General features: G+C 39.6%; 1 protein-coding gene across 2 annotated transcripts in view; it reads right to left on the reverse strand.

The window, feature by feature from the left end:
• The window catches only part of iars1 (isoleucyl-tRNA synthetase 1), a 172214-nt gene that overhangs the window by 131797 nt on the left and 16039 nt on the right, over positions 1-24378 (reverse strand). For both annotated transcript variants that reach the window (XM_059944616.1, XM_059944615.1), the window contains 5 exons: positions 20010-20166; positions 19545-19664; positions 19009-19091; positions 7033-7150; positions 4679-4826 (listed from right to left, as the gene is read on the reverse strand). In XM_059944616.1, the coding sequence (XP_059800599.1) occupies positions 4679-4826; positions 7033-7150; positions 19009-19091; positions 19545-19664; positions 20010-20166 (626 nt within the window). The remainder of the gene's footprint in view (positions 1-4678; positions 4827-7032; positions 7151-19008; positions 19092-19544; positions 19665-20009; positions 20167-24378) is intronic.

Consider the following 24378-nt stretch of genomic DNA (forward strand, 5'->3'; position numbering starts at 1 on the left):
CAAAGCTGTCACTGTGCCTCAAGCATTTGAGGAACTGCATTTTCAGTCATTGAAATTGAACAAGTTACTTTGTGCTAGATGCCACTGCAGTTTTATTGATACTGCAGTCATTCTTTCATCTGACAAATTCTTTACAATCCTTGATAACATGCAAAGATTTTGGAGAGTCAGGATTCTAGTTACTTACCTCAGAATACATAACCCCTTCCTCACTTTAACAGAGGGTAGTGAATACCTGGAATAAGCTATCAGAAGGGGAGCTGAGCAGAAATAATTACTTTTGAATTGTTTCTACAGGTACTTGGATAGGAAAGATACAGGGAATTATGGGTTTAATGCATGCAAATGGATGTGTATCATAGTCAACATAGTTGAAATGGGCAGAAAGGGTACAATTCTGTGCTGTACATTTATATAATTCTATACCGAGCTGCTGATCACGCCTCAGTGCCACCACTAAAACTGTCTAATTGCTCCTTAATATTTACCTTAATTCTATCATTGTATTAGCTTATCTACTGCTGAAATCCTTAAACATATTGATGTTACAAACAAATTTAATTCAATTAATTGTTGGCAGCTCTCCAATTAGTTGTTACTATTTCATGCACCCAATGTGTATTGGGTAGATGCTGCCAGGCTTGTTGAGCTCCTGTATTTTGTGTGTGTTTACCCAAAAGTCTCCTTTCTGCAAATGTTATTGCACTCATCTTCCATGTGCCTGCTGATCTCTTCACTCCACTGAGGTGCTTCTTAAAACCTATCTCTAATCACAAAAGTTTGTCAAATTTCATTTGAAAAGGATCCTCTAAAGCCACTTTAGCACTTTACAATATTAAAAATCTACAGATTCTTGCAGGTAAGCCTTGAATCAACTATTCTCGGGCTCTCTGAAGTCGGCCACTAACTTTGCATCACTGATTCATTCATAACAACAGAGCTAATATGCCAACTCACTCTATTCCATTCACTGATCTCTACTGGTTTCCTGTCCAACAGTCCTTCAATTTTACCAAACGGTCTCACCTGGAAAGATTTCTGCATCTCGCCCAAATTTCCAAATATCCACCATCACTGAATTCCAAAGAAGGAATTTCTATCCTGTTTATCCTAATGTTCATCATTCTCAGTAGTCTTCAGCTACCTACACCCAAAATTCCCTCCCTAAATCACACAGCATGGCAATAAGATGGTGCACCGAGTACCGAGTAGAGCTGCTACATTGCAGTGCCAAAGAGCTTCATTCAATCATTAAGAGATGCAGGTTGATCAGATGATTGACCCCTATAAATTGCTCTTGGGACTTGTGTATGAGTAGAATCTTGCATCATTTTATGTAAATACAATCAGTGTATGAATCTTGAATGGGTAGTTGATGGTGAGTGGGCCAAAGTTGATGGCACTGCCTGTTTTCCTCCCTTCTCTAAAAAGTCCAGGTTTTTTATTCAGCTAATGTCGTTATGTACTTCAGTGTCAAGTTCTGCTTAAAACCACCCATGAAGTCCTTTGAACTCCCTTATATTGCTTATTGTTGAACGACCAGGATGGGAAGAATTACTTTTTTCCTCTAGGTCAAAGACATCAAAAACTATTATTAATCACTGTGCAAATGAAAAGAAATAATAGTTCTACAAATAAATAGCTGAGCTAATAAAGTCACCATCCTATGCGAATTAAAGAATTCATCATCTGACTGAAAGTACCTGCCAAAACCGGTTAAAGATCGGATATGGTTACTGTGGCCTCTCATCATCTTGTACACCTCTATCAGGTCACCTCTCATCCTCTGTCGCTCAAAGGAGAAAAGGCCAAGTTCACTCAACCTAATCTTATGAGGCATGCTCTCCAATCCAACCTCCTTGTAAATCTCCTCTTCACCCTTTCTATGGCTTCCACATCCTTCCTGTAGTGAGGCGACCAGAACTGAGCACAATACTCTAAGTAGGGTCTGACCCATACAGCTGCAACATTACCTCTCGGCTTCCAAATTCAATTCCACGACTGATGAAGGCCAATACACCTTTCGCCTTCTTAACCAGAGCCAAGCTGCGCAGCTGCTTTGAGTGTCCTATGGACTCGGATCCCCAGATCCCGCTGATCCTCCATACTGCCAAGAGTCTTACCATTAATACTATATTGATGATGCAAAGATCATCGCTAGAGGCTCAGCAATCTCCTCCCTCACCTCCCACAGTAGCCTGGGGTACATCTTAGCCGGTCCCGGCAAATTATCCAACTTGATACTTTCCAAAAGCTCCAGCACATCCTCTTTCTTAATATCTATGTGCTCAAGCTTTTCAGTCTGCTGCAAGTCATCACTACAATCACCAGGATCCTTCTCCATAGTGAATACTGAAGTAAAGTATTCATTAATACCTCTGCTTGGATCCATACACACTTGACACTGTCACTACTGCCTTCCTTTTCCTTTCCCTACCCTTTTGAGCCCCAGGCCCAGGCTCTGTGCCAGAGACACGGCCACTACCGCTTCCCCCAGGTAGGCTGAGTCCCCCCCCCCCCCCCCAATTCTCAAACAGGAGTACTTATCGTCAAGGGGTACAGCCACAGGGGTACTCTCCAGTACCTGACTCTTCCCCTTCCCTCTCCTGACTGTGACCCACTTGTCTGTCTCCCGTGGCCCCGGTGTGACTACCTGCTATAACTCCTTTCTATCACCTCCTCGCTCTCCCTGACCAAGTGAAGGTCATCGAGCTGCATCTCCAGTTCCCTAACTCAGTCCCTCAGGAGCTGCAGCTCGACACACCTGGTGCAGATATGGCCATCTGGGAGGCTGGAAGACTCCAGGACCTCCCACATCTGACACCGAACACAGGAAACTGGCCTCACACACATACTTCCTCCTTTCCACAAATAACACAGGTAAACCTACCTCACTTCATCCCGTTACCACCTAAGCCCATTGAGCCAAAGCCCTATCACTCTGCTGCCCGCTGGATATAGCGGTCTTCTTTTTAAACCTTTCGTGCTCTACTGACCGACATCACACGCCTACGCAGTCTTGCCTCTCTTTTACCCCGAGTAGTAAAGCTGCCTTCGCTCTGGAAATCAGCCGTTCACTCGCAGCCTCCTTGCTCCAAACCTTTTTCTTTTAACATGCTTTTTTTTTGGGACCTGGGTATCACCGGCAGAGGTAGCATTTATGATCTACCCCTCATTATCCTTGAAATAATTGGCTTGCTAAGCCAATCAACCACATTCTGTAGGTTTGAAGCAACATATGGGCCAGACCAGGGAAAGAAAGCAGATTTCCCCCCCCTTAAACAGTTATAACATACGTGAGATTTATTTATTTATTTAACGATACAGCACGGTTGCACACCCTCCCAACCCAACAAACCTGCACCACCCAATTACACCCATGTGACCAAGTCACCTACTAACTCATACATCTTTGGAATGTGGGAGGGAAATGGAGCACCCAGAAGAAACCCGTACCATTACCTCCCTATGGACGGTGTCAGAATTGAACCCGGATCGCTAATATCATCACACTAATCATTACTGGATTGACTGGATTGAATTTAACTGACTGAATTTAAATTTCATAAATTGCCTGGATTACTAGTTTACTAATTTAACCACTGCACCCACCATAACCTTGTCCATGGTTAGATTAGATTCCAAACAAGTAGAATAATCTTTTTCTAAAAAAAGCCTATCCAACATAGATAATAAAACCATGACTACAGTAGTTTCTGAGAATTTTTTGAACTTAGAATAACGTATCTTCTAATTTCATATATTTATTTGCTGTCTCTTCCAAACCTGCATTTCAGTATTCAGTAATACTGATTATGGCTACATTACTCATTTTTCACTTAATCGTTCCTGCCGTCAACGACAAACATTATTTTCGCTTCTCTTCTTCCTACTTTCTCTAAGTATTAAACTAGTTTTACCTTTAACTTTTCTTTGATCTATTGAAAGGCAGTCAGCTTAAAAGGTTAACTGTTTCTCTCTACCAATGCGGCTGAATTTCTTTTACTGTTTCTGAAGTCCAGAATTTTGCATTTGGATTATATCTTCTCATTGCTGACTTTCCACAGAAATGACTTGGAAATGAGCTTAAATAGAAAGAATGACAGAATCTTTCTTTCCCAATATTTCCTAACATGAAGTGCTACACCAGAAATTTTGGAGAAAAATATGCAGGGTTTTCATTCTGTGCAATGCTCAATGAGCAATGGAAGCATATTATGAAGAGTTCTCCATCATTCCCCATTGCTTGCTAGACACTACACCCAATGAGAACACACATATTATTCTCCCCACTCAAAGGTTAATTATTTCCCTTTCAATGCTGCAGAACTCCTTTTACTGTTTCTAAATTTTAATGTGTTACTAACTAGTGCATTATTAGTCCACATTGAGCTTAGAACAAACTTTTTGATTACGTTAGGCAAGCAGTGAATGGATCTGGAGATCAGGTAGAAAGTATTTACATTTCTGGAACCTGAATATTAACTTTACTGCCTTTTTTACAAGATGCTATTGACACCTATCCAGTACACATGTTCATGCCTACTCTTTATAGCTAACTAATAAACATCATCATGAAATATTTTATTGGATTACCTAGAAGAGTGTAAAGATGATTTTACATTTCAGGCTTCAGAACTTTAAAATTAAACACACATTAGCTTAAAACAAGTTTTACCTTTGATTTTCACATATTGATATTCGGGGCTGACACATACTGCAAGGTTGCTAGGCAAGGTCCACGGTGTTGTTGTCCAAGCAACCAATGAAACATTTTCATTCTCCTCTAATGGAAAGGTCACAATGACAGAAGGATCTTGAACATCCTGCAAGAAAACAGTATGAAATGTACATCTTTCTAAAGTTTAGAATTAGATGTTTAAGTGTAATATATGTATACATCTGGAAACACAGGAAGTGATCATATCATGAATTCACATTTATCACTCTTAACAATTATCATGATCTATGAATGATTATTATTTATGAATGATTAGCGCAAACAGCTATTACAATTCAAGATAACTCTGGATTAAAAATGTTAACACATGTCAAAAATTAAATCACTTGATTTTAAACCAGATTACAATGCTCAGAAATAAAACCCATACATGCAGAATGACACTGGAAATATGGCACTGGAACTAAATGAATTAAACCTTTTTATATTCCATGGCTGCTTACAAAACTTTCACCTTATAACAACCAGTCCCATCTGATTCTTTCATCATCAAGATTTGTTAATTGGCACTGAAAAATGCTAACCACTCATCTTCAAAATATAAGCTAATAAAATTTATCACACCTTATCATACAAATGTAATTACTCTTAAAAATCTATGACACTTCAGTTTGTAGGTGCACAATTACTTTACCACTTTCTGATGGGGCCCTGCAAACTCATGACATGAAAAGAACCTCTGAAAGGAGTCAGAAATAGAAGTGAGTATTTTTTCCCAGAGAAGTCCTTCTCCTAAACTCCAGGAGTAAGTTTATGAAAGAAGTCCATTTTCTAGAGATGATGATGTATAGATCGAAGGGCTTTACTGCTGGGTAACTATATATGGGGTCAATTGCAGCAAATTTATTTCATTTTTTAAAATCAATTTATTTATTTATTTAGAGATTCCACGCGGAACAGGCCCTTCCAGCCCAATGAGCCACACTGCCCAGCAATCAGAGCACAATATACCATTTAACCTACCAATTGTGTGTCTTTGGACTGCGGGCAGAAACCAGAGCACCCGAGGAAACACGCGCAGTTAACGGGGAGAAAGCAATGTCATTTTACTTCTCTTACATCTGCTTTTCACCTCAAATGTGTTTCTGGAACTGTCAGAGCCTGTGATTTATAGTTTGGAGATTGATTGAGTGATCCAGTGCTTTGTCGTCTCCAAAATGATTCTGGGAAGCAAGCATATACTCTGACAGCCTCGACGAGAGGAAATTTTGAGACAGGGAATGAGTCAATGTTCGACAGCATTTCGCTGATCAGAGTGTCCATTAATACGATTTGAAGCATCAAGGCGAATGCAGAAGGCGAGCAAGAGTTCAGCACTGACTGCCTTCCTTTTGATCACTACAGAGGAGACTGTGAGCAGCCTGTCGTTGTGTGGCTCGCTGTGGCAGACAGGTAGGCCTCTGCCTTGTGTGGCATCCCTCTGTCCCACCCTTTTGATGAATGTCAGTGATATGGGAGGATGGCGCTGTAGTTCTGCATTTATGGATTGGACTATTGAGCTAATGGACTGTAGACTTTTCCCAGACATAGTTTTTATACTGTGTTTGTTAGTGCCTGCTTCATTTTCTGTTTTTTGCTGTGCAAGGGGAGAGGGTTTGGAGGTGATGTTCTTGTTCCATTTTGTGTGAAGGGAGGGGCTTTGGGTGTTGATGATCATTCTTTTTTGTACGGGAGGGGCAGGTTTGATATTTCTCTCTGAAAGACTTTCATTTTCTTTTTGTGTTTCCTGGCTATCTAGAGAAGATGAATTTCAGAGTGTGCACCAATACTCTTGAACAAACTCTTTACAGGTGGCACCAGGATTGAACTCCAAACTACAGATCATCCCAAACTGTAATAGTGTCATGCTAACCACAACACTGCCTTGGCATTTATGAAGAACTCAGTACAGATTTCATCACATCAGTTTCATTACAAGGCTGCATTGGTCTAGAAGCTGAAATAATTGAAGCAACAGGCTGCTTATCTTCTATCATGCCAGTATAGATGGGTACACCAACAAAATTAACAACTGACAAATTATTTGCAGCATCTGAGCCAAAGTTTATAACTTGCATTTAGTATTGAGAGGAAGGGGATTGAATCAGAAATAAATGCTTTGAATAGAGATTAATTCTAAATCATCAAACACTTCAGCAAATAATTACAGTAAAGGCCTTTTCCTGTTCATTTTTATTTCTTCCAGAACTGGTCATAGAATGCAAAATTTGGAGGAGCTTAACTATAGACTACAGTAATGCCATTGTTAGAACATTAATAAAACTATACTGAGCAATTAAAAATTATGTCACCTTATAATTTTGATGGGCTTCAAAGTTAGAAAGTGGCGTATTGCATGCAGTAGAAAATGGCATAACTTTCACACCTCTGTAGACAAATCCTTTATCATAAAGCTGTTTAAACACCCACCTGAAAGGAAAACAGATGCAAAGATACACATAATAGTATAAACTGTATTTCAAAGTCAGTCATTAAAGCTTATTCTGTGGACCTCTGTCTCAATTTCTAATATCGTCCCTAAGTCCATCAATAGCAGATGGGGAAATGTGTCTGCTGATTCTTCTTTTCCTTGCTTCACCTCAACTGAGCAAAATGAGCAACTTGATACAAAATTGGCTTAGTGGAAGGAGTCAGAGGATAGTAGTGTAGGATTATTTTTCAGATTGAAGGCCTATGGCACAGGAATGAGTGTTATTGATAATGCTAACAATTCGGCTGAGTATACAGGAAGCTTGAATGGTAATTTTGAAGAGGACACCAATAAGTTGTCATCAGATTTTACTGTGCCTCCTTGATGATGAACTCGGTCAAATGTTGACCGATTGTCAAGGACAGTTACTATCACCTAATCGACAATAGAATGAAGAAGTGCTATTGGCTGAACCTGATAATAATCCATGGCAGATGATCAATTTAAATCAATTAAACAATCTAATAATCTGACACTAGTATTGCATCAAACTACCAGATAGTCCTAAGAATCTTTGGTTGACCGATGTCCCAATCCCAAACTGGTCTATGCTACCTTTCGGGGTCCGAGGAAGACTAAACGTTGTGCAGTCATCTGTGGATATGCATGTGGCTTTGGAGGCCGAAGGCCAAAACACACATGCAGTTGGCAGTTGGACATGGAATGGCAGTTGTTGGAACAGGTGCATACACAGCTTTGTGGTGTCAGTCTCGTGCTGCTGCAAGGCCAAGATTTCGGTTGTCCTCAAAGTCGAATGCAGCTTTTCCGGTCAGGGCGCACCATGCAGCCCTGTCAGCTGCGGACTCCTCAAAATGTCGGTGCTGGAGGTCTACCCATTTGATGTACGATTTCAAATTGCCTTTGAATCTTTTTTAGGGTGACCCTGATTGCGACTGCCACACTCAAGCTCACCGTAGAGCAGCTGCCTGGGACTCTCGTTTCACCTATGCGGATTACATGGCCAGTCCAGCGTATCTGGGCCTGGAGGATCCTTGCCTCAAAGCTTGTGTTGTTGGCTCTGTCAAGGACTTTCTGGTTGGTGATTCGGTCCTGCCGTCAAATCCTCATGATTGACCGCAGAGAGCGCATGTGAAACTGCTCCAGCTGTTTGATGTGCCTGCGGTACAGGGTCCAGGTTTCGCAGCCGTACTGGAGAGAGGTGAGGACCACAGCCTTGTACACCTTGAGCTTGGTTGAAAGCTGAATGTCCTTGTGCTCCAGAACTTTGACACACAGTTTCCCGAGTGCCCGGCTGGCTTTCTGGATCCTTGCTATGATCTCTTTGTCAAGGGATCCGTCACTGGAGATGGTGCTTCCTAGATACTTGAAGTTCTCCACATTCTTCAGGACAGTGCTGTCAATGGTGATGCATGGCTGAGGAGGGTGACTGTTTGGTGCAGTTTGTAGGAGAACTTCTGTCTTACTGAGGCTGATTGTCAGGCCGAACAGCTTTGAGGCTGCAGGGAACTTATCGACAATTATCTGCAGGTGGTTCTGAGGGTGGGCCATGAGGGCACAGTCAACAGCAAACAGGGCTTCAGTGATGAGCCTCCTCAACGTTTTAGTCTTTGCAGCAAGGCGTCTCAGGTTTAGGTGATATCTTACGTAAATACCCAGGCCTAGGTCCTTAACAGCATGCTTCAGCATTTGGGTGAAGAAGAGGTTGAAGAGCTCTGGTGCTTCATGATGACCAGACTCTCAGCCACGTGATCTTAGTACTATTTGAACAACCCTTGTAAATAGGGTCAATTAGTGTGAGCAATAAAGGCAAGGATGCCAGAAATTTCAGCAATCCACAACCAATAAAAAATTCCTGACTGGAACCCTTGAAAATATCAAATTGCAGGTTTCAGTTTTCCTGGGGTCATACCGCCACCTGCTGGTAATCTAATGAAAGTACATATTTATGCAAAGACGTTCAGTCGGTTATTGGAACACCTCAGAACATTTGGCCCAATTGGCTGAAGTTTCATGGAAATAGTTTAAAAAACTATCAAAAATCAAACTGAGTAACAAATTATGTATTTAAATGAAATTGACCACAACACCATAAATATAAGAGCAGAATTAGGCCATGGGCCATTGAGTCTGCTCTGCCATTTCATCATGGCTGATCCATTTTCACTCTTGGCCCCAATCTCTTGCTTTATCCCCATATCCCTTCATGCCCTGACTAGTTAAGAATCTGTCTAACGACTTGGCCCCCACAACTGCCTGTGGCAACAAATTCCACTGACACACCACTTGCTGCTAAAGATCTCCGTTCTAAAGTGATGACCCTCTATTCTGAGGCTCTGTCCTCTAGTCTTTGACTTCCTCACCACAGGAAACATCCTCTCCACATCCACTCTATTAAGACCTTTCACCACTTGATGAAGTCACCCCTCATTCTTCTGAATTCCAGTCAGTAGAGACTCAAGGACATCAAATACTCCTCATACAACAAACCTTTCAATCCCAGAATAATTTTCATGAAACCCTTGAACCCTCTCCAAAGTCAGCATCCTTTTGAAGATAGGGGGCCCAAAACTACTCACAATACTCCAAGTGAGGTCTCACTAGTGCTTTATAAAGCCTCAACATTACATCCTTGCATTCACATTCTAGTCATCTGCAAATGAATGCTAACATCACATTTGTCTTCCTCACCACCAATTCAACCTGCATATTAACCTTTAGGAAATCCTGCTCAAGGACTCCCAAGTCTTTTTAGGCTACCAATTCTTGAATTTTCTCTCGATTTAGAAAATAGTCCACACTTTCATTTTTTCTACCAAAATACATGACCATACACTTCCTGACACTGTATTCGACCTGCCACTTCTGTGCACATTCTCCTAACTAGCCAAGTCCTTCTGTAGCCTCTCTACTATCTCAAAACTTCCTGCCCTTCCACCCATCTTTGTATCACTTGCAAACTTGGCCAAAAAGCCATCAATTCTGGCATCCAAATCATTGACATGTAAAATAAAGAGAAACAGTCCCAACACAGACCCCTGTGAAACACCAATAGTCACCGAAGCCAACCAGAAAAGGCTCCCTTTATTCCCACTCTTTGCCTCTTGCCGATCAGCCAAACCTCTATCCATGCCAGTATCTCTCTTGTAAATCCACGGGCTCTTAACTTGTTAAGCAGCCTCATGTGTGGCACCTTGTCAAATACCTTCTGAAAATCCAAGGACACAACATCAACCAATTCTCCTTGGTCTATTCTGCTTGTTATTTCTTCAAAGAATTCAAACAGGTTTGACAGGCAAGATTTTCCCTTCAGGAAACCATGTTGACTACAGGCTATGTAATCTTATGTCTCCAAGTTCCTCAAAACCACACCCTTAATAATCGACTCCAATGTCCTTCCAACCACTAAGGTCAGACTAACTGGCCTATAATTTCTTTTCTTCTGCCTCTATCTTTTCTTGAAGAGTGGAATGAAATTTGCAATTTTTCAGTCTTCCAGATCCATGCCAGAATCCATTGATTCTTAAAAGATGATTACTAATGCCTCCACAATTTCTTCAGCCCCCTCTTTCAGAACCCTGGGGTATCGTCCATCAGGTCCAGGTAACTTATCTATCTTCAGACCTTTTAGTTTCCCCAAGAACCTTCTCCTAGTAATGCTGCTAATTTCCACAATTACTTATTCAGTTTGTCCCACATTCTTAGCTCTCCAGCATCAATTTCCAGCAGTTCGATTATCTACTCTCATCTCTCCTTCACTCTTTACATTTCTGAAGAAACTTTTGGTATCCCCTTTAATATCACTGGCTAGCACAACTACATATTCCATCTTTATGACTTTAGTTGCCTTCTGTTGGTTTTTAAAAGCTTCCTAATCCTCCAACTTCCCCGCTATTATATGCCTTCTCTTTATCTTTTACGTTGCTTTGACTTCTCTTATCAGCCAGGGTTGTGTCATCCTGCCTTTAGAATACTACTTCCTCTTTGGGATGCACATATCCTGCACCTTCCAAATTCTTCCCAGAATTTCCAGCCATTGCTGCTCTGCCGTCATCACTGCTTGTGCTCCTTTCCAATCAATTTTGGTCAGCTATTTTCTCATGCTTCTGCAGTTCCCTTTACTCCACTGTAATACTGATACCTCTGACTTCAGTTTCTTCTCAAATTTCAAGGTGAATTCTATCATATTATGATTACTGGCCCCAAGGATTCCTTTACCTTAAACTCTCCAATCAATTCTGGTTTACTGCACAACATCTAATCCAAAATAGCTGAATCCCCTAGTGGGCTCAACTATGAAATGCTCTAAAATACCACCTTGTAGGCTTTGTAGAAATTCCCTCTCTTGGGATCCAGCACCTACCTGGTTTTTCCAGTCTACTTGCATATTGAAATCCCCCATGACTATCATAATATTGCCCTTTTGACATGCACTTTCTATCTCCTGTGTAATTTTTAGACCACATCTTTACCTTTAGACCCCCCATCAGGGTCTTTTTACCCTTGCAGTTCTTCAGCTCTACCCACAACAATTCAATGCCTCCTAATCCTATGTCACCTCCTTCAAGTGATTTGATTTAATTTTTTTTTTAAATCAACAGAGCCATGACAACCCCCCCCCCCCCCCACACACCTACCTTCCTATCCTTTTGACAGTGTGCATGCTTGGACATTAAGATCCTAGCTATAATCTTCTTTCAGCCATTACTCAGTGATGCCCACAACATCATACATGCCCAACTGTAACCATGCTATGGACATCAGTTCATTTTTATTGATGCTGTCTGACCTGATGTTCAGAGGATAAGTTCATCAGCCTTATTCTATATACTGTGTGCATTCAAATACACCTTTTATTTTGCAACAAATCCTGTTGACTGCAATTTTGCCCGATCATCAGCCTCTCCTTGCTAAGTCTCACTGCACACTAACCCTGCTTGTAAAACATTTACCTCAATCTCAGCACTATCAATCAGATTCTCACCCCCCCCCCCCCCGCCAAATAGTTTAAACCCTTCTGAACAGCTGTAGCAAACCTTCTTGCATGGATATTGGTTCTCCCTACATCAAGCGTAACATGTCCCTTTTCTATCTGTCATACCTTCCCCAGAAGAGATCCCAATGTACCATAAATCTGAACCCCTACTTGCTGCACCAGTTCCTCAATCATGTATTCAGTTGCCAAATCATCCCAGTCTCACCCTCTCTAGTGTGGGGCATGGAGTCCTCATCTAAGAAAAGATGCGCTGGCATGGGAGAGGGTTCAGAGGAGGTTCACAAGGATGATTCTGGGAATTAAAGGGTTATCATACGAGGAACGTTTGATGATGCTGGGTCTGTATTTGCTGGAGTTTAGAAGGACGGGTGGGGGGGGTGAATCTCACTGAAACCTTTTGAATGTTGAAAGGCCTTGATAGAGTAGTTGTGGAAAGGATGTTTCCCATGGTGGGGAAGTCTAGGACAAGAGGGAACAGCCTCAGTATAGAGGGGCATTTAAAACAGAGATGTGAAGAAACTTCTTTAGCCAGAGGGTGGTGAATTTGTTACCACAAGCAGCTGTGGAGGCCAGGTATTTAAGACAGGGCTTGATAGGTTCTTGATTGGACACAGCATCAAAGGTTACAGAGAGAAAGTTGAGGAGTGGGGCTGAGGAAGTGGGAAAAAGGATCAGCCATGATTGATTGGCAGAGTAGACTCAATAGGCCAAATAGCCTAATTCTGCTCCTATGTCTTATGGTCTTATGATACTTCTTGCATTGAAATATGCGCAGATCAGACACAAGTTGCACCATGCTCAATGATGCTAGGATTTTAGGCCCCCTCCATTCAGGTGCAAACCATTCCTTCTTTGCAGGTCCCACCTTCCCTGGAAGAGAGCCCAATGATCCAAAAATCTGACACTCTCCCTTCTACACCAACTCTTTAACCACATGTTAAACTGTATAAAGTTCTTAGTTCTGGCCTTACTTCATGTGGCATGGGTAGCAACACTGAGATCAAAACCCTGGCAGTCCTGCTCTTTAACTTAGCACCAAACTCCGTGTCCAGAACCTGACACCTATCCTACCATGCCACTGGTACCTTCATGGACCCATGACCTCTGGCTGTTCACCATCCTACTTAAGAATGCCAAGGACTCTACAGAGATGTCCCAGATCCTGGCATCCAAGAATCTCAATCTTGCCCAGAGAAACTCCTGTCTGTTCTCCTAAATAACAAACCCCTAATCACCAGAGTGTGCCTCTTCTCCCCCCCCCCACCCTTCTGAATCATAGAGGCAGACTCAGTGCCAGAGACCCGACTACTGTGTCTTTCCCAACGGTATCAAAAGTGACATACTTGCTGTTGAGGGGGCTGGCCACAGGGGTATTCTACACTGGATCCTTAACCCATTTCCCTTCCTGACTGTACCCTGCACCTTGGGTGTAACTACCTTTCTACATGTCCTTTCTATCACCCCTTCACTGAATGATCCTGAGTTCATCCAGATTGTCAGAAGTTGCAGCTGGATGCATTTCTCGCAGTTAGGGACCTGGAGGTCTCTGTTTCCCACATCCTCCAAGAGGAGCATTCAAATATGCTGCCTGATAATTCTACTGACCTAACTGAGTGGATATAAAGGAGGGAAGGAAAAAAAAAGTCTAGCCCTTTTCTCTTCTTTGCTTTTTCTTTCTGAATCCTCTCCTCATTGAAGCCTTGAAAAGCTTAAGTCTCAAGATCACCAATCTGACTTTGTTCACTCAGATGACGGCTTTGCAACAATGGCCGCTGCACTTACCCCTAATTGGCTCGTTAATAAAACCCAAATGCGGATTGGTCACTGGTCAAAGCTCAATTACGCTGCCGTGATCCGATGCTGCCTCTTTCTACTCGAGCAGAGGACCTGAGTAAAATGTCCTCTCAAACTTTTCATGTCCGGATTAGTCACTGTTCAAAGCTCAATTACAAAAAGCTCCATCTATCTAGAATTTACCCACCTGCATTCTAAATACTTCTAATGATCCAGCTTCCAACACCCACCAAGGCAGAGAATGCTAGAGATTCACATGTGGTGAGAAGCAACTTCTTCCTTTCTCCGGTTTAAGTTACCTGATCCTTATCTTACAGCTATGTCCCTATACTTGAGTCACTCTCATTCTATCTATCTGAAAGATGTCATTCCTCATTCTTCTATACTCCAAAAACTACAGGCAGAGCTGTACAATAACAACCTTTTGGCTTGTCGCGTCAATGCTGTTCTTTTTGCTTATTTGCCTGTATTACATTAATATTTTTCTCTGCTTTAAGTACTAACTAAATATCTCTGAAAAGTAGGCACTGCATTTGTCTCCACCACCTCTTCTGGCAGTGAAATCCAGATGTCACCAATCTCTGCAAAATATAAAACCTTTCCCTCAAATCCCTTTAAAACTCCTTCTTCTCACCTTAAGCCTTTTTCCTCTTGTTTCTGATACCATGACCATAGGAAAAAAAAATCAGCACTCTACCAAAACTCCTCATAATTTTATACATCTTTATCAGGTCTTTCCTCAACATCTTCTTTTCTTGGAAAATCATATAACTAAAGTCCTCCAATCCACGCAATATCCTGTAAGATTTCTGTTGCACTCTCACCAGCACAATTAGGTCCTTCTTATATGGCAGAGACCAGGACTACACGCAATATACCATGTATTCTGACCAGTATTCATAAAGTTGCAATAGAATGATCCAGCCTTTTATTCTATTCCTAGTTATGAATCCATATAACTTCTTCACCATCCTTTTCATACATGTTGCTACAATCAGTAAACTATACGAACCTATACCTCAAGGTCTCGTTCATCAAAACTCCTCAGTGCCCTAACATTTACTGCAAGTACTGTATACCTCTACTGAACTTCTTAAAATGTCCCTGTTGGCATTAAATTTTATCTGCCATATTGCACTCAACTTTCCAACTGATCAATATCCTTTTCTAGCCCAGACAAGCTTCCTTGCCATCCGCAATACCAACAACTTTCATGTCATTTCCAAACTTAATCATATTTCTACATTCAGTCAATAGGCCTCCAGATTCAATAACATTTTATTTACCTTATCCCACATCAAGATCAGTTGTTCCAATTTTAATCAGTTCTCTTTCAAGTGATAAGCCATTAAATACAGAGGATTTCAGTTAATTGGGACACTTTGGGAACACTACATTTTGCCCTAATTGTCTGCCCCAATTAGCTGAAGTTTATAGAAAAAGTTAAAACTGTATGAAAAAGACAAACTACCAATAAACTGAGTAACAAATTATGCAATTATATGAAATACAAAATGAATTAGAACACTAACAATACTACTACAGAACTATAATACTATAGTTCCTAATAGTTATCAACAGAGAAATTCATCCAGAGTACGCTGCTGCGCTCTTTTGATTGACTCTCAATGAGTAAAATTACTTGTACCACTGGACCTGGACTTCCAAGTTTGAGAGAGTGGAACTGTCCCAGTGCAACTGCTTTTAAAAACTCTCCCACAAAGGTCTCCTGCCATTGTTGAGTACGAACGATCAGCCAGCAAATGAATTAAATTAACACAGACAATGCACTGCTTTTGATGATTGCATCCTCCCAATCATCATTTTCATTGTAACATTCAAGATGATTGCCAATAACTTCAAATTCTTTATAGTTTCTAACTTGAAGTAGTGAAGTAGTTTCATTTTTGCTCACGCCCATTTCTGGCATCTCCAAGCCTGAATGCTTGAAAATTGCAGTGAGCAAAAATTCCAAACTGTCTTACTGATTATTTTTCACCAATTATCAGTGACAAAAAACAATCAATGGTTTTTGAACATAAACACATGCAACAGACGTTATTTAAAAAGTTTATTCTAAATGCAAGTGCATGCTACTGATGCTAGTTAGAAACTTTAGGTCCCAATTAAGTGCCATAGTATCCCAAATAGACAAAAGGAATCCCAACGATTTTCCTAATTTTTTTTTGTTCAATGAGCCAATTACCCAGAATCCACTGTATATTCAAGAGTTAAAAAGTATATTTTTGAGTTGTAATCAAGAAGGATTAGGAGAACCAAGCAGGTAAGTTGAAAAACGCCAATAATCAAATCAGCTGTAATCTAACCAAATGGAAAGCAGGTTCATGAAGAGATTGCCTAATCCTGCTCTTAATCTTTAGTGTGTCCCTCCTAATTCCATGACCCCCTTGACCTGCCTAAACATCCAATCTCTCAGTTAGTCAGCAGTAGGGCCTCTCAAATTAACCACGACTTATTGAGGCTCAGTTTAATCCTTCATTCATAACACTAAGATCTAAACCTAATTTCTGGTAATAATATATTTGAAGTGGTCTGTAGGACAGTGATTATTGATTTGGAGATTGAAAGAAGTTCTATATACCAATTAGAAAATGTGCATCAACAACACAAACTAAGAAAACATGGAGGCAAGACCAATAAAAATAATGAATATACAGCGATGTTAGACAAGAACCACTGCAGCCAAGAGCCCAAGCTTTTTCTCATAAATACTGCAGTTCCACAATTAACCCCAAACATTTACCCACATAACTGTGGGCAAGTCCCAATCTTCCTGCTGATTTCAATTTCAATTTCCACTTTGGTGTCCGCTTCTAGACTCAATGTAGAAACAAACAACAGAAAAAAGCTTAACAGACTGCCATCCACTTACATACTCGGGCTTCAAGGAAGAAAGGTGTAAACTTTAATTACTCAAGCTTCTTTTAACTAGTGTTTCAATTGTTTTTTTTTAATTTTTAAACTCATCATTCAAAAACCTTGGTAACTAGCAGCACTGAAATACAAATGGCAGGGGAGGGGGGAAGAGCTTTGACACTTGTCAAGTATTTCCAGAGGAGTTTTGCAGGTGCAACCACTTTTAGAATGACACATTTCTACATTTGGAGATTTGATGCTCATCTCAGCAAGCTAATCGAGTCTTACTAATTCACAAAAGCTTTGTTCAGAACACTGGGGAATAGATGCAGTAACTGCAAGCAAAGGGTCCTGCTAAAGAAAATCCAGGCCAAGGGGCTTTTCCATCCTAAGTGACTGGCAAATGTAGTCTTCAAGTAACAAATAATTAATGTATTATCCTTCATGATAAAAAAAACTGTAAGTCAACATGTGGGTCAAATGTATTAAAAGGCAAAATGGAAGAACAGTTACACTGGCCAATTCCCATAAACATTTTCATCAAATTGAATTTAAACTATAAAAGTTTTCCACCAAAGGAGCCGATCTTCAATGACAAGTACATCATCTGGATAAGGCCATTCATGTTTCTACAGCATGTCCACAGGCATATTGAATCTAACAGGAGGTTAGCTACCAATAGATTGGATTTCTAACAGTGAGGTAGGCCCCACCATGAATGGCTTTGACAGCCAACATAACCCATTTGCCAGAATCACCAACTATCAATGCTGACCTAATTGTTTTATTATTTGCATCTGCCACTGTCTTCATGCACATCACCCTACTCAAATCAGGAAATTACCTTCAGATAATATTATCATGCCAAACATTCAGAGAGAGGTGTTTTTTTAAACTAATTCTATTTCAAAGCTCCTGAAGCTCACCCTAATCATTATTTGTACTTCAGTCCATAAAACCATGTGACATAGGAGCAGAAATAGGACATTGGGCCCTTTGAATCTGCCCTGCCAAACATGGTTGATTTACTTTCCCTCTCAATCTCATTCCCCTACCTCTTCCCTGTAACCTATTGATGTTCTTACTAATCAAGAACCTATCAACCTCCACTTCAAAACAATTTTACACCCTTGTGCATCAAAAGTCATTAAAGGGGTAACTTAAGTGCACAATGGAGATTTATTTTCTCAGTCATTTTACCAAGTGTCTTTCATTGCACTTGACATTCTACAGTAGAATAATGCAGCTTATCAAGTGAACCAAATGAAGCCTTAATTTAGTTCATTGTCAAAAAACACCATTAAAAACTGAGCCCAGGGAGCTGGTTAATATCACACTGTGCCAATACATCACCAGCAGACAACAATACCACTTAGAAAGATAACTAACACCACTAAACTCAAAAATTATCACATCAATCTTCAATAGGAATAATAGAAAACCCTCCTTGTCCAACGGCTTCTGTTTCTCCAGTATACTAACACAGGTTTGCAGAATCAGGATTTACAGGCACAGGGAACTTTGAACATCTAAGGAATCAGCATTCTGAGACTAGCTTGTAGTGAATCAGAAGACCAACACTTCAGCTTAGGTGTATGCTGAGCACAAGCTTCTGAGGATTAAAGCTAATAAAAGTGCTGGCAGTTATGTGAGTATTTGAGAAATAAGAGTTCTTTCCCCAAAATTTTCTGCCACTCAATTGAGAACTGCAATGTTATATAAATGTCCTCTTATACATACATCTTAATCTGGCCAAACTGTGATTGAATTCACAAACATCTTCCTGCCAGTTTCCCATGCATTTAACACCCTATTCGATGCAAAAATCCAATTATTTCAGTATTCAACATATTCAGTCTCACTTTCTCTATGGGAAGGAAATTTCCAAAAATTCATAAACGTCAAGAATGCTGCATTTCTATCTTACAGATGTCAGCGGCAGATGCTTTCACTTTCTTCTCAATTTTAAATGGTGAATAGTAATAGATTACCAAGTATTAAAAAACTTAATAACAAGCAGTTTTTGTAAAGCAAATAAACTTGTATCATGTAAACATAGAGCTTCTGTGTTTGAGACTATAATATACAATACTGAATTCAAACTAAGATTGGACTATTCAATGTACCAACATAAACTAATTCTAAACAATTATCTTTAGTTTTATCACTTACCAGACAGATTCCATAAAAGATGGATACAGGGTCTTATAGTCATTCCTAAAATCAATCCAGCGTCCCAACCTCGTGATAACAGTCTGATGATGAAGAACATTTACACCCCTTACAAATAAAGTTCAGTTTTACAATAATAGTTTTTAAAAAGTAAAAGCAAAGTAACAAACATCAGTATTTTGTTGTAGTGTAATACTGAAAATGAAATAAATTAATATCTCAAAAACTTCTATTATATTAAATTTTGTAAATGCATTTAATCTTGTCTTTAAAAGATCCGTTAATTAGTTAATTTAAAAACCAGATAAATCAATGCATTGCAAATGAGCCAAAAATAAATTCATTTTTGAAACGAGTACTTTTAAAGTTATTAACTTCCCAAAGCAAACAGTTATGTTATATCCAATAATTAGCATACTGATCAGCCTAAAAAAGACTACTTCATAGCCTAAAACCTCTAGTGTTAATTCTGAAGGCAAGTCCAGAAACTTCGAGAAATTCTGTAGCTGCTGTGCAGTATCATGAACAGTACTTACTTCCCATTCACCTGAATATCTCATCACTATACTTCGACAATGTCTGTTGTATTCAGCTATTCCCATTTTTGCTACATCTTCAGGTCCTTTAATACCCAGCATCTTATCAATTTCATATTCCTATACGAGAGAATAATTAAAGACTGTTGTACTATGGTGTCAAATTTCAAATTTAAATTTTACATACATTCCAAGTCCTTCCTTAAACCATCCAAAGCACAATAAGATTTTTATAAAGCAATGACTATTTTAAAAATGAGGAGAAAGCTAAGCAATCCCTTTCAGGTATGAATAACAATTGTAATCACATTCTCTTTTAAGTGTTTCATTTCAACAATTGTCAAGATGATGAGAGGAGAAAGAATCAGTTAAAACTGAATAAATGCAAATATATTCATACACTGAAGCTCTTAATACACAGTACAATTTCCATCTGGTGAAACATCATCCATTCCAGTAACCTACCACAGGCAAACCATGGCAATCCCATCCAAATCTTCTTTCCACACTGAATCCACTTTGATGAGCAAATCTAGTCACTACATCCTTTATTGTCCCAGCAAGAATATGGCCATAGTGTGGAAGGCCAGTGGCAAAAGGTGGTCCATCATAGAAAGTGTACCTGTCAAGCCCAATATTAATTGACAATCGATAAAGATAAATCCATAAGACAGATACATAATCAATCAACAGAAAATCTATATTGAATACAAATACATTGAGATATTTACAGTGCCAATAAAAAGTATTCCCTCCCCTTGGAAGTTTTCACATTTTATTGTTTTACAACAATGAGTCACGCTGGATTTAATCTGTTTTTTTTGACACTGATCAGCAGAAAAACTCGTGTCAAAGTAAAAACATCTCTACAAAGTAATCCAAATGAATTACAATTATAAAATATAAAATAATTGATTGCACAAGTATTTACCCGCTTCAAGTCAGTATTTAGTCAATGCATCTTTGGCAGCAATTACAGCCTTGAGACTGTGTGGATAAGTCTCAAGGCTTTGTACATCTGGACGCTGCAATTTTTCCTCATTCTTCTTTACAAAACTGCTCAGTTTCTGTCAGATTGCACGGGGATCATGAGTGAACAGCCCTTTCCAAGTCCAGCCAAAAATTCTCAATTGGACTGAGGTCTGAGGTGACTTGGCTACTCCAGGACATTAATTTGTTGTTTTTAAGCCATTCCTGTGTAGGTTTGAGTTTATGCTTGGGGTCATTGTCTTCTGGAAAACAGATCATCCACCAAGTCGCAGTTCTCTAGCAGCTTGTAACAGGATTTCCCCAGGATTTCCCAGTACTTTGCTGTATTCACTTTACCCTCTAACTTCATAAGCCGACCAGGGCCTGCTACGGTGAAGCATCCTCACAGCATGATGCAGCAATCACTGTGCTTCACAGTAAGGATGGAGAGTTTTTGATGATGTATGGTGCTTGACTCATACCAAACAGCTCAATTTTGGTTTCATCAGACCATAGAACCTTCTTTGAACTGACTTCAGTCTCCCACATGCCTCCTGGCAAACTCTAGCTGAGATCTCATGTGAGTTTTTTTCAGTGGCTTTGTCTTTGCCACTCTCCTATAAGCTGCAACTGGTGAATCAGGCAACAGTTGTTGTATGCGCAGTCTCTCTCATCTCAGCCACTGAAACTTGTAACTCCTCCAGAATTGTCATAGCTTTCTTGATGGTCTCCCTCACTAGTCCCCTTCTTGCACGGTCACTCAGCTTTTGAGGACAGCCTGCTATAGGCAGATTTGCAGCTGTGCCATATTCTTTCGATTGATGTAACTGTACTCCAAGGGATATTCAATGACTTGGAAATGTTCTTGTAACCACTGATTTGTGCTTTTCAATACTTTTTTTATGGAGTTGCTCGGAGTGTTCTTTTGTCTTCATGGTGTTGTTTTTGTCAGGATACTGACTCACCAGCTGTTGGACCTTCCAGATCCAGGTGTATTCTTACTACGATCAATTGCAACACCTTGACTGTACACAGGTGATCTCAATTTAAATAATTATGTGACTTCTAAAACCAATTAGCTGCACCAGTGATGATCTGCTGTCATATTAAAGGGGGAACAACAATTAGTTTGTGTTTTATATTTGTAATTCATTTAAATCACTTTGTAGAGATGTGTTTTCACTCTGACAAGGAAGAATCATTTTCTGTTGATCACTTTCAAAAAAGCCAAATTAAATCCACCGTGATTCAATGTTGTAAAACAATAAAATAAAATATACTTTCGGGGGGGGGGGGGGTGTGAATACTTTTTATAGGCACTCTATATAAAAATAATTTGGCATGTGCTCTGCCTTTAAGAAAAGGAAAGAGAATAACAAAAGCAATAAATTAAAAGGACAAAGGATGTCAACATTATGTCATAAGAAGTTTGTTTAAAGAGTTCAAAATACATTTTATAAAAAACATTTCAAAAAGAGAAAACTATTTTAAAGAAAGTAGTGCAAAAATACAATTCCAACAAGGCTGAAAACTGGCAACAATCATGTAGATAAGTAGGAAGTGGGGTAGATAAGCACATATAGAAAACAAGCAGGAGCTGATGGAATGGAGATTGAAGATGGGTGGTGCAGAATCATGAATTGATTTGAAAATAAGGGTTTTCAGTACAACTGGGGACAAAGTCACGATGTAGGATTCAACCGACTTACAAGTAGGTGTGCGTCAGGGAAAATAAAGATGACAATTAAAAGAATGGAATTTAAAGTGAATAGACAACAAAACGATAGGAAGTTAGGCATTCAAAACTTTGATAGCGGTGATAAAAGTATAGTATAAATTTCAGTGACAAAGATAGTGGTGTAATAGCAAAGTGCAGAGGATTCCAGTTAATTGGGACACATCAAGACCATTTTGGCCCAATTAAGCAGCTGCCCCAATTATCTGAAGTTTAACGAAAATAGTTAGAGTAATAAAATGTCAAATTACCATTTAACTGAGTAACAAATTATATACTTAAATGAAATACAGAACAAATTAGAGCACTACCAATACTATAAAACTGTGTAATATTTCCTAATTATTGATGGAGGACTTCATCCAATGTACAGTGTCATGTGTGGGATGTCTAGGGAAAGGCACCTCTGATAAAGGGGCTTTTCTAGTCTATTCTGAGGCAACCCATTTAGCTTCGGTTCCTACCGACACTCATCTCTCATCTATGGCTCCAGCTAGCTGTTTCCATACAAAAGTGAACACACTCCTTCAAAGGGTGGGCTAAACCAGGTGAGTAGCTTCATATCCCAGTGAAATAGGACATGCCTAGTGAAGTCAACTCTGGCAGACTGGGCAGATAAAATCAGCAGTGAGACCCAATGGCCAAGAAGGCAGTTCTGCAATGTTTCGTGGAGCATGATAAGACACAGAAGTAATCATGGTTATTCACTGCAACCAAGGAAGACCCTAGTTAGTGATGACTACTTGTATGACTGGACTAGTCTTCTGAGGTCAAGAGAATGGAACTGTCCCAGTGCAGCAACTTTTCCACTTTAAAAACTCTCCTGCACAAGTTTCACTGTCAATTTCGGTTACAACGAACAACCAACATGCTCCGTGTTATTTTGATTTGACTGTAAATGAACAAAATTAGCATAAACACCTAGTGTAAATAATGGACTGCCTTCACATAATGTTTTTGATGATTGCTTCCTCCAAATCATCTTCATTTTAACATTCAAGATGACTGGTGATATCTTCAAATTCTTCATGTTCCTAACTTGAAGTAGTGAAAGAGTTTTATTTTCACTGCTGAGCATTTCTGACATCTGAATGCTTGAAACCACAGTTTCAAGTCTAAATTGTCTTACTGCTTATTTCTTGTCAACTTTCAGAGCCAAAACTTATTGCTTTTTGAACACAAACATGCACAATTAATTCTATTTTAAAACTTTGCTCTCAGAACAGTGTAGTTTATAACAGCTACACAAGTTCATGTGACCAACCCTAGTTAGAAACTGTTCAGCAGGTCTCCTGACCTATGCAAGCAGCATGGTGTCCGAAATAAACAAAGGAAATCCCTGCTATTTTCTCGATTAGATCTTTTTCTTGAAGAGCTGTCCCAAAAAAGCAGCAGCCCCAATTCACAGATGGATCAATTAACCAAATCTACCATATTTAGAGCTCTGTTCATAAGAAATTCTCATCACCTGGAATCATGACAGCTTAATTATTGCAAAAAATACACTTAAGCAAGTTGAAAAGAAATGACATGGTGGAACAATCAAACACAACAGGAAATCTGCAGATGGCTGGCTATCCAAACAACACACATAAAATGGTGGAACATTTATGGAAAAGAGTAAACGGCCGACATTTTGAGCCAAGGTATAGTAGAATATGTTTTATCAGATGTTGTAATTTGTTGTACAAAAAGTGTTAATACGGTGGTGCTAGAAAGTTTGTGAACCCCTGTAAAATTTCCACTATTTCTGCATAAATATGACCTAAACTGTAATCAGATCTTCACACAAGTCCTAAAATTAGATAAAGAGAACCCAATTAATGTTGCATGTATTTTGTTAGAAAAAGTATGTGAATCTCTAGGGTAATGCCTTCTACAAGAACAGGTGTTCCATTAAATGAGATGTGATTGGAGGTGTGGATTGTAGTGGTACCTTGCCTTATATAAAAAAAAGACACACAAAGTTAGGTTGCTGACAGGGCCTGCTCTTCTCAAGAAAGATCTGTTTAGGTGCCTCGATCAAAACAACTTTCAGAGGATCTTAGAAGAAATGTGGTGATATTAGAAAACATGAAACTAGACTACAAAATTATTTCTAAAGACCTGAGTGTTCATCAGTCCATAGTA

The sequence above is a fragment of the Hypanus sabinus genome, chromosome 19 (genome assembly GCF_030144855.1).
Source record: "Hypanus sabinus isolate sHypSab1 chromosome 19, sHypSab1.hap1, whole genome shotgun sequence".
NCBI classification, from domain to species: Eukaryota; Metazoa; Chordata; class Chondrichthyes; order Myliobatiformes; family Dasyatidae; genus Hypanus; species Hypanus sabinus.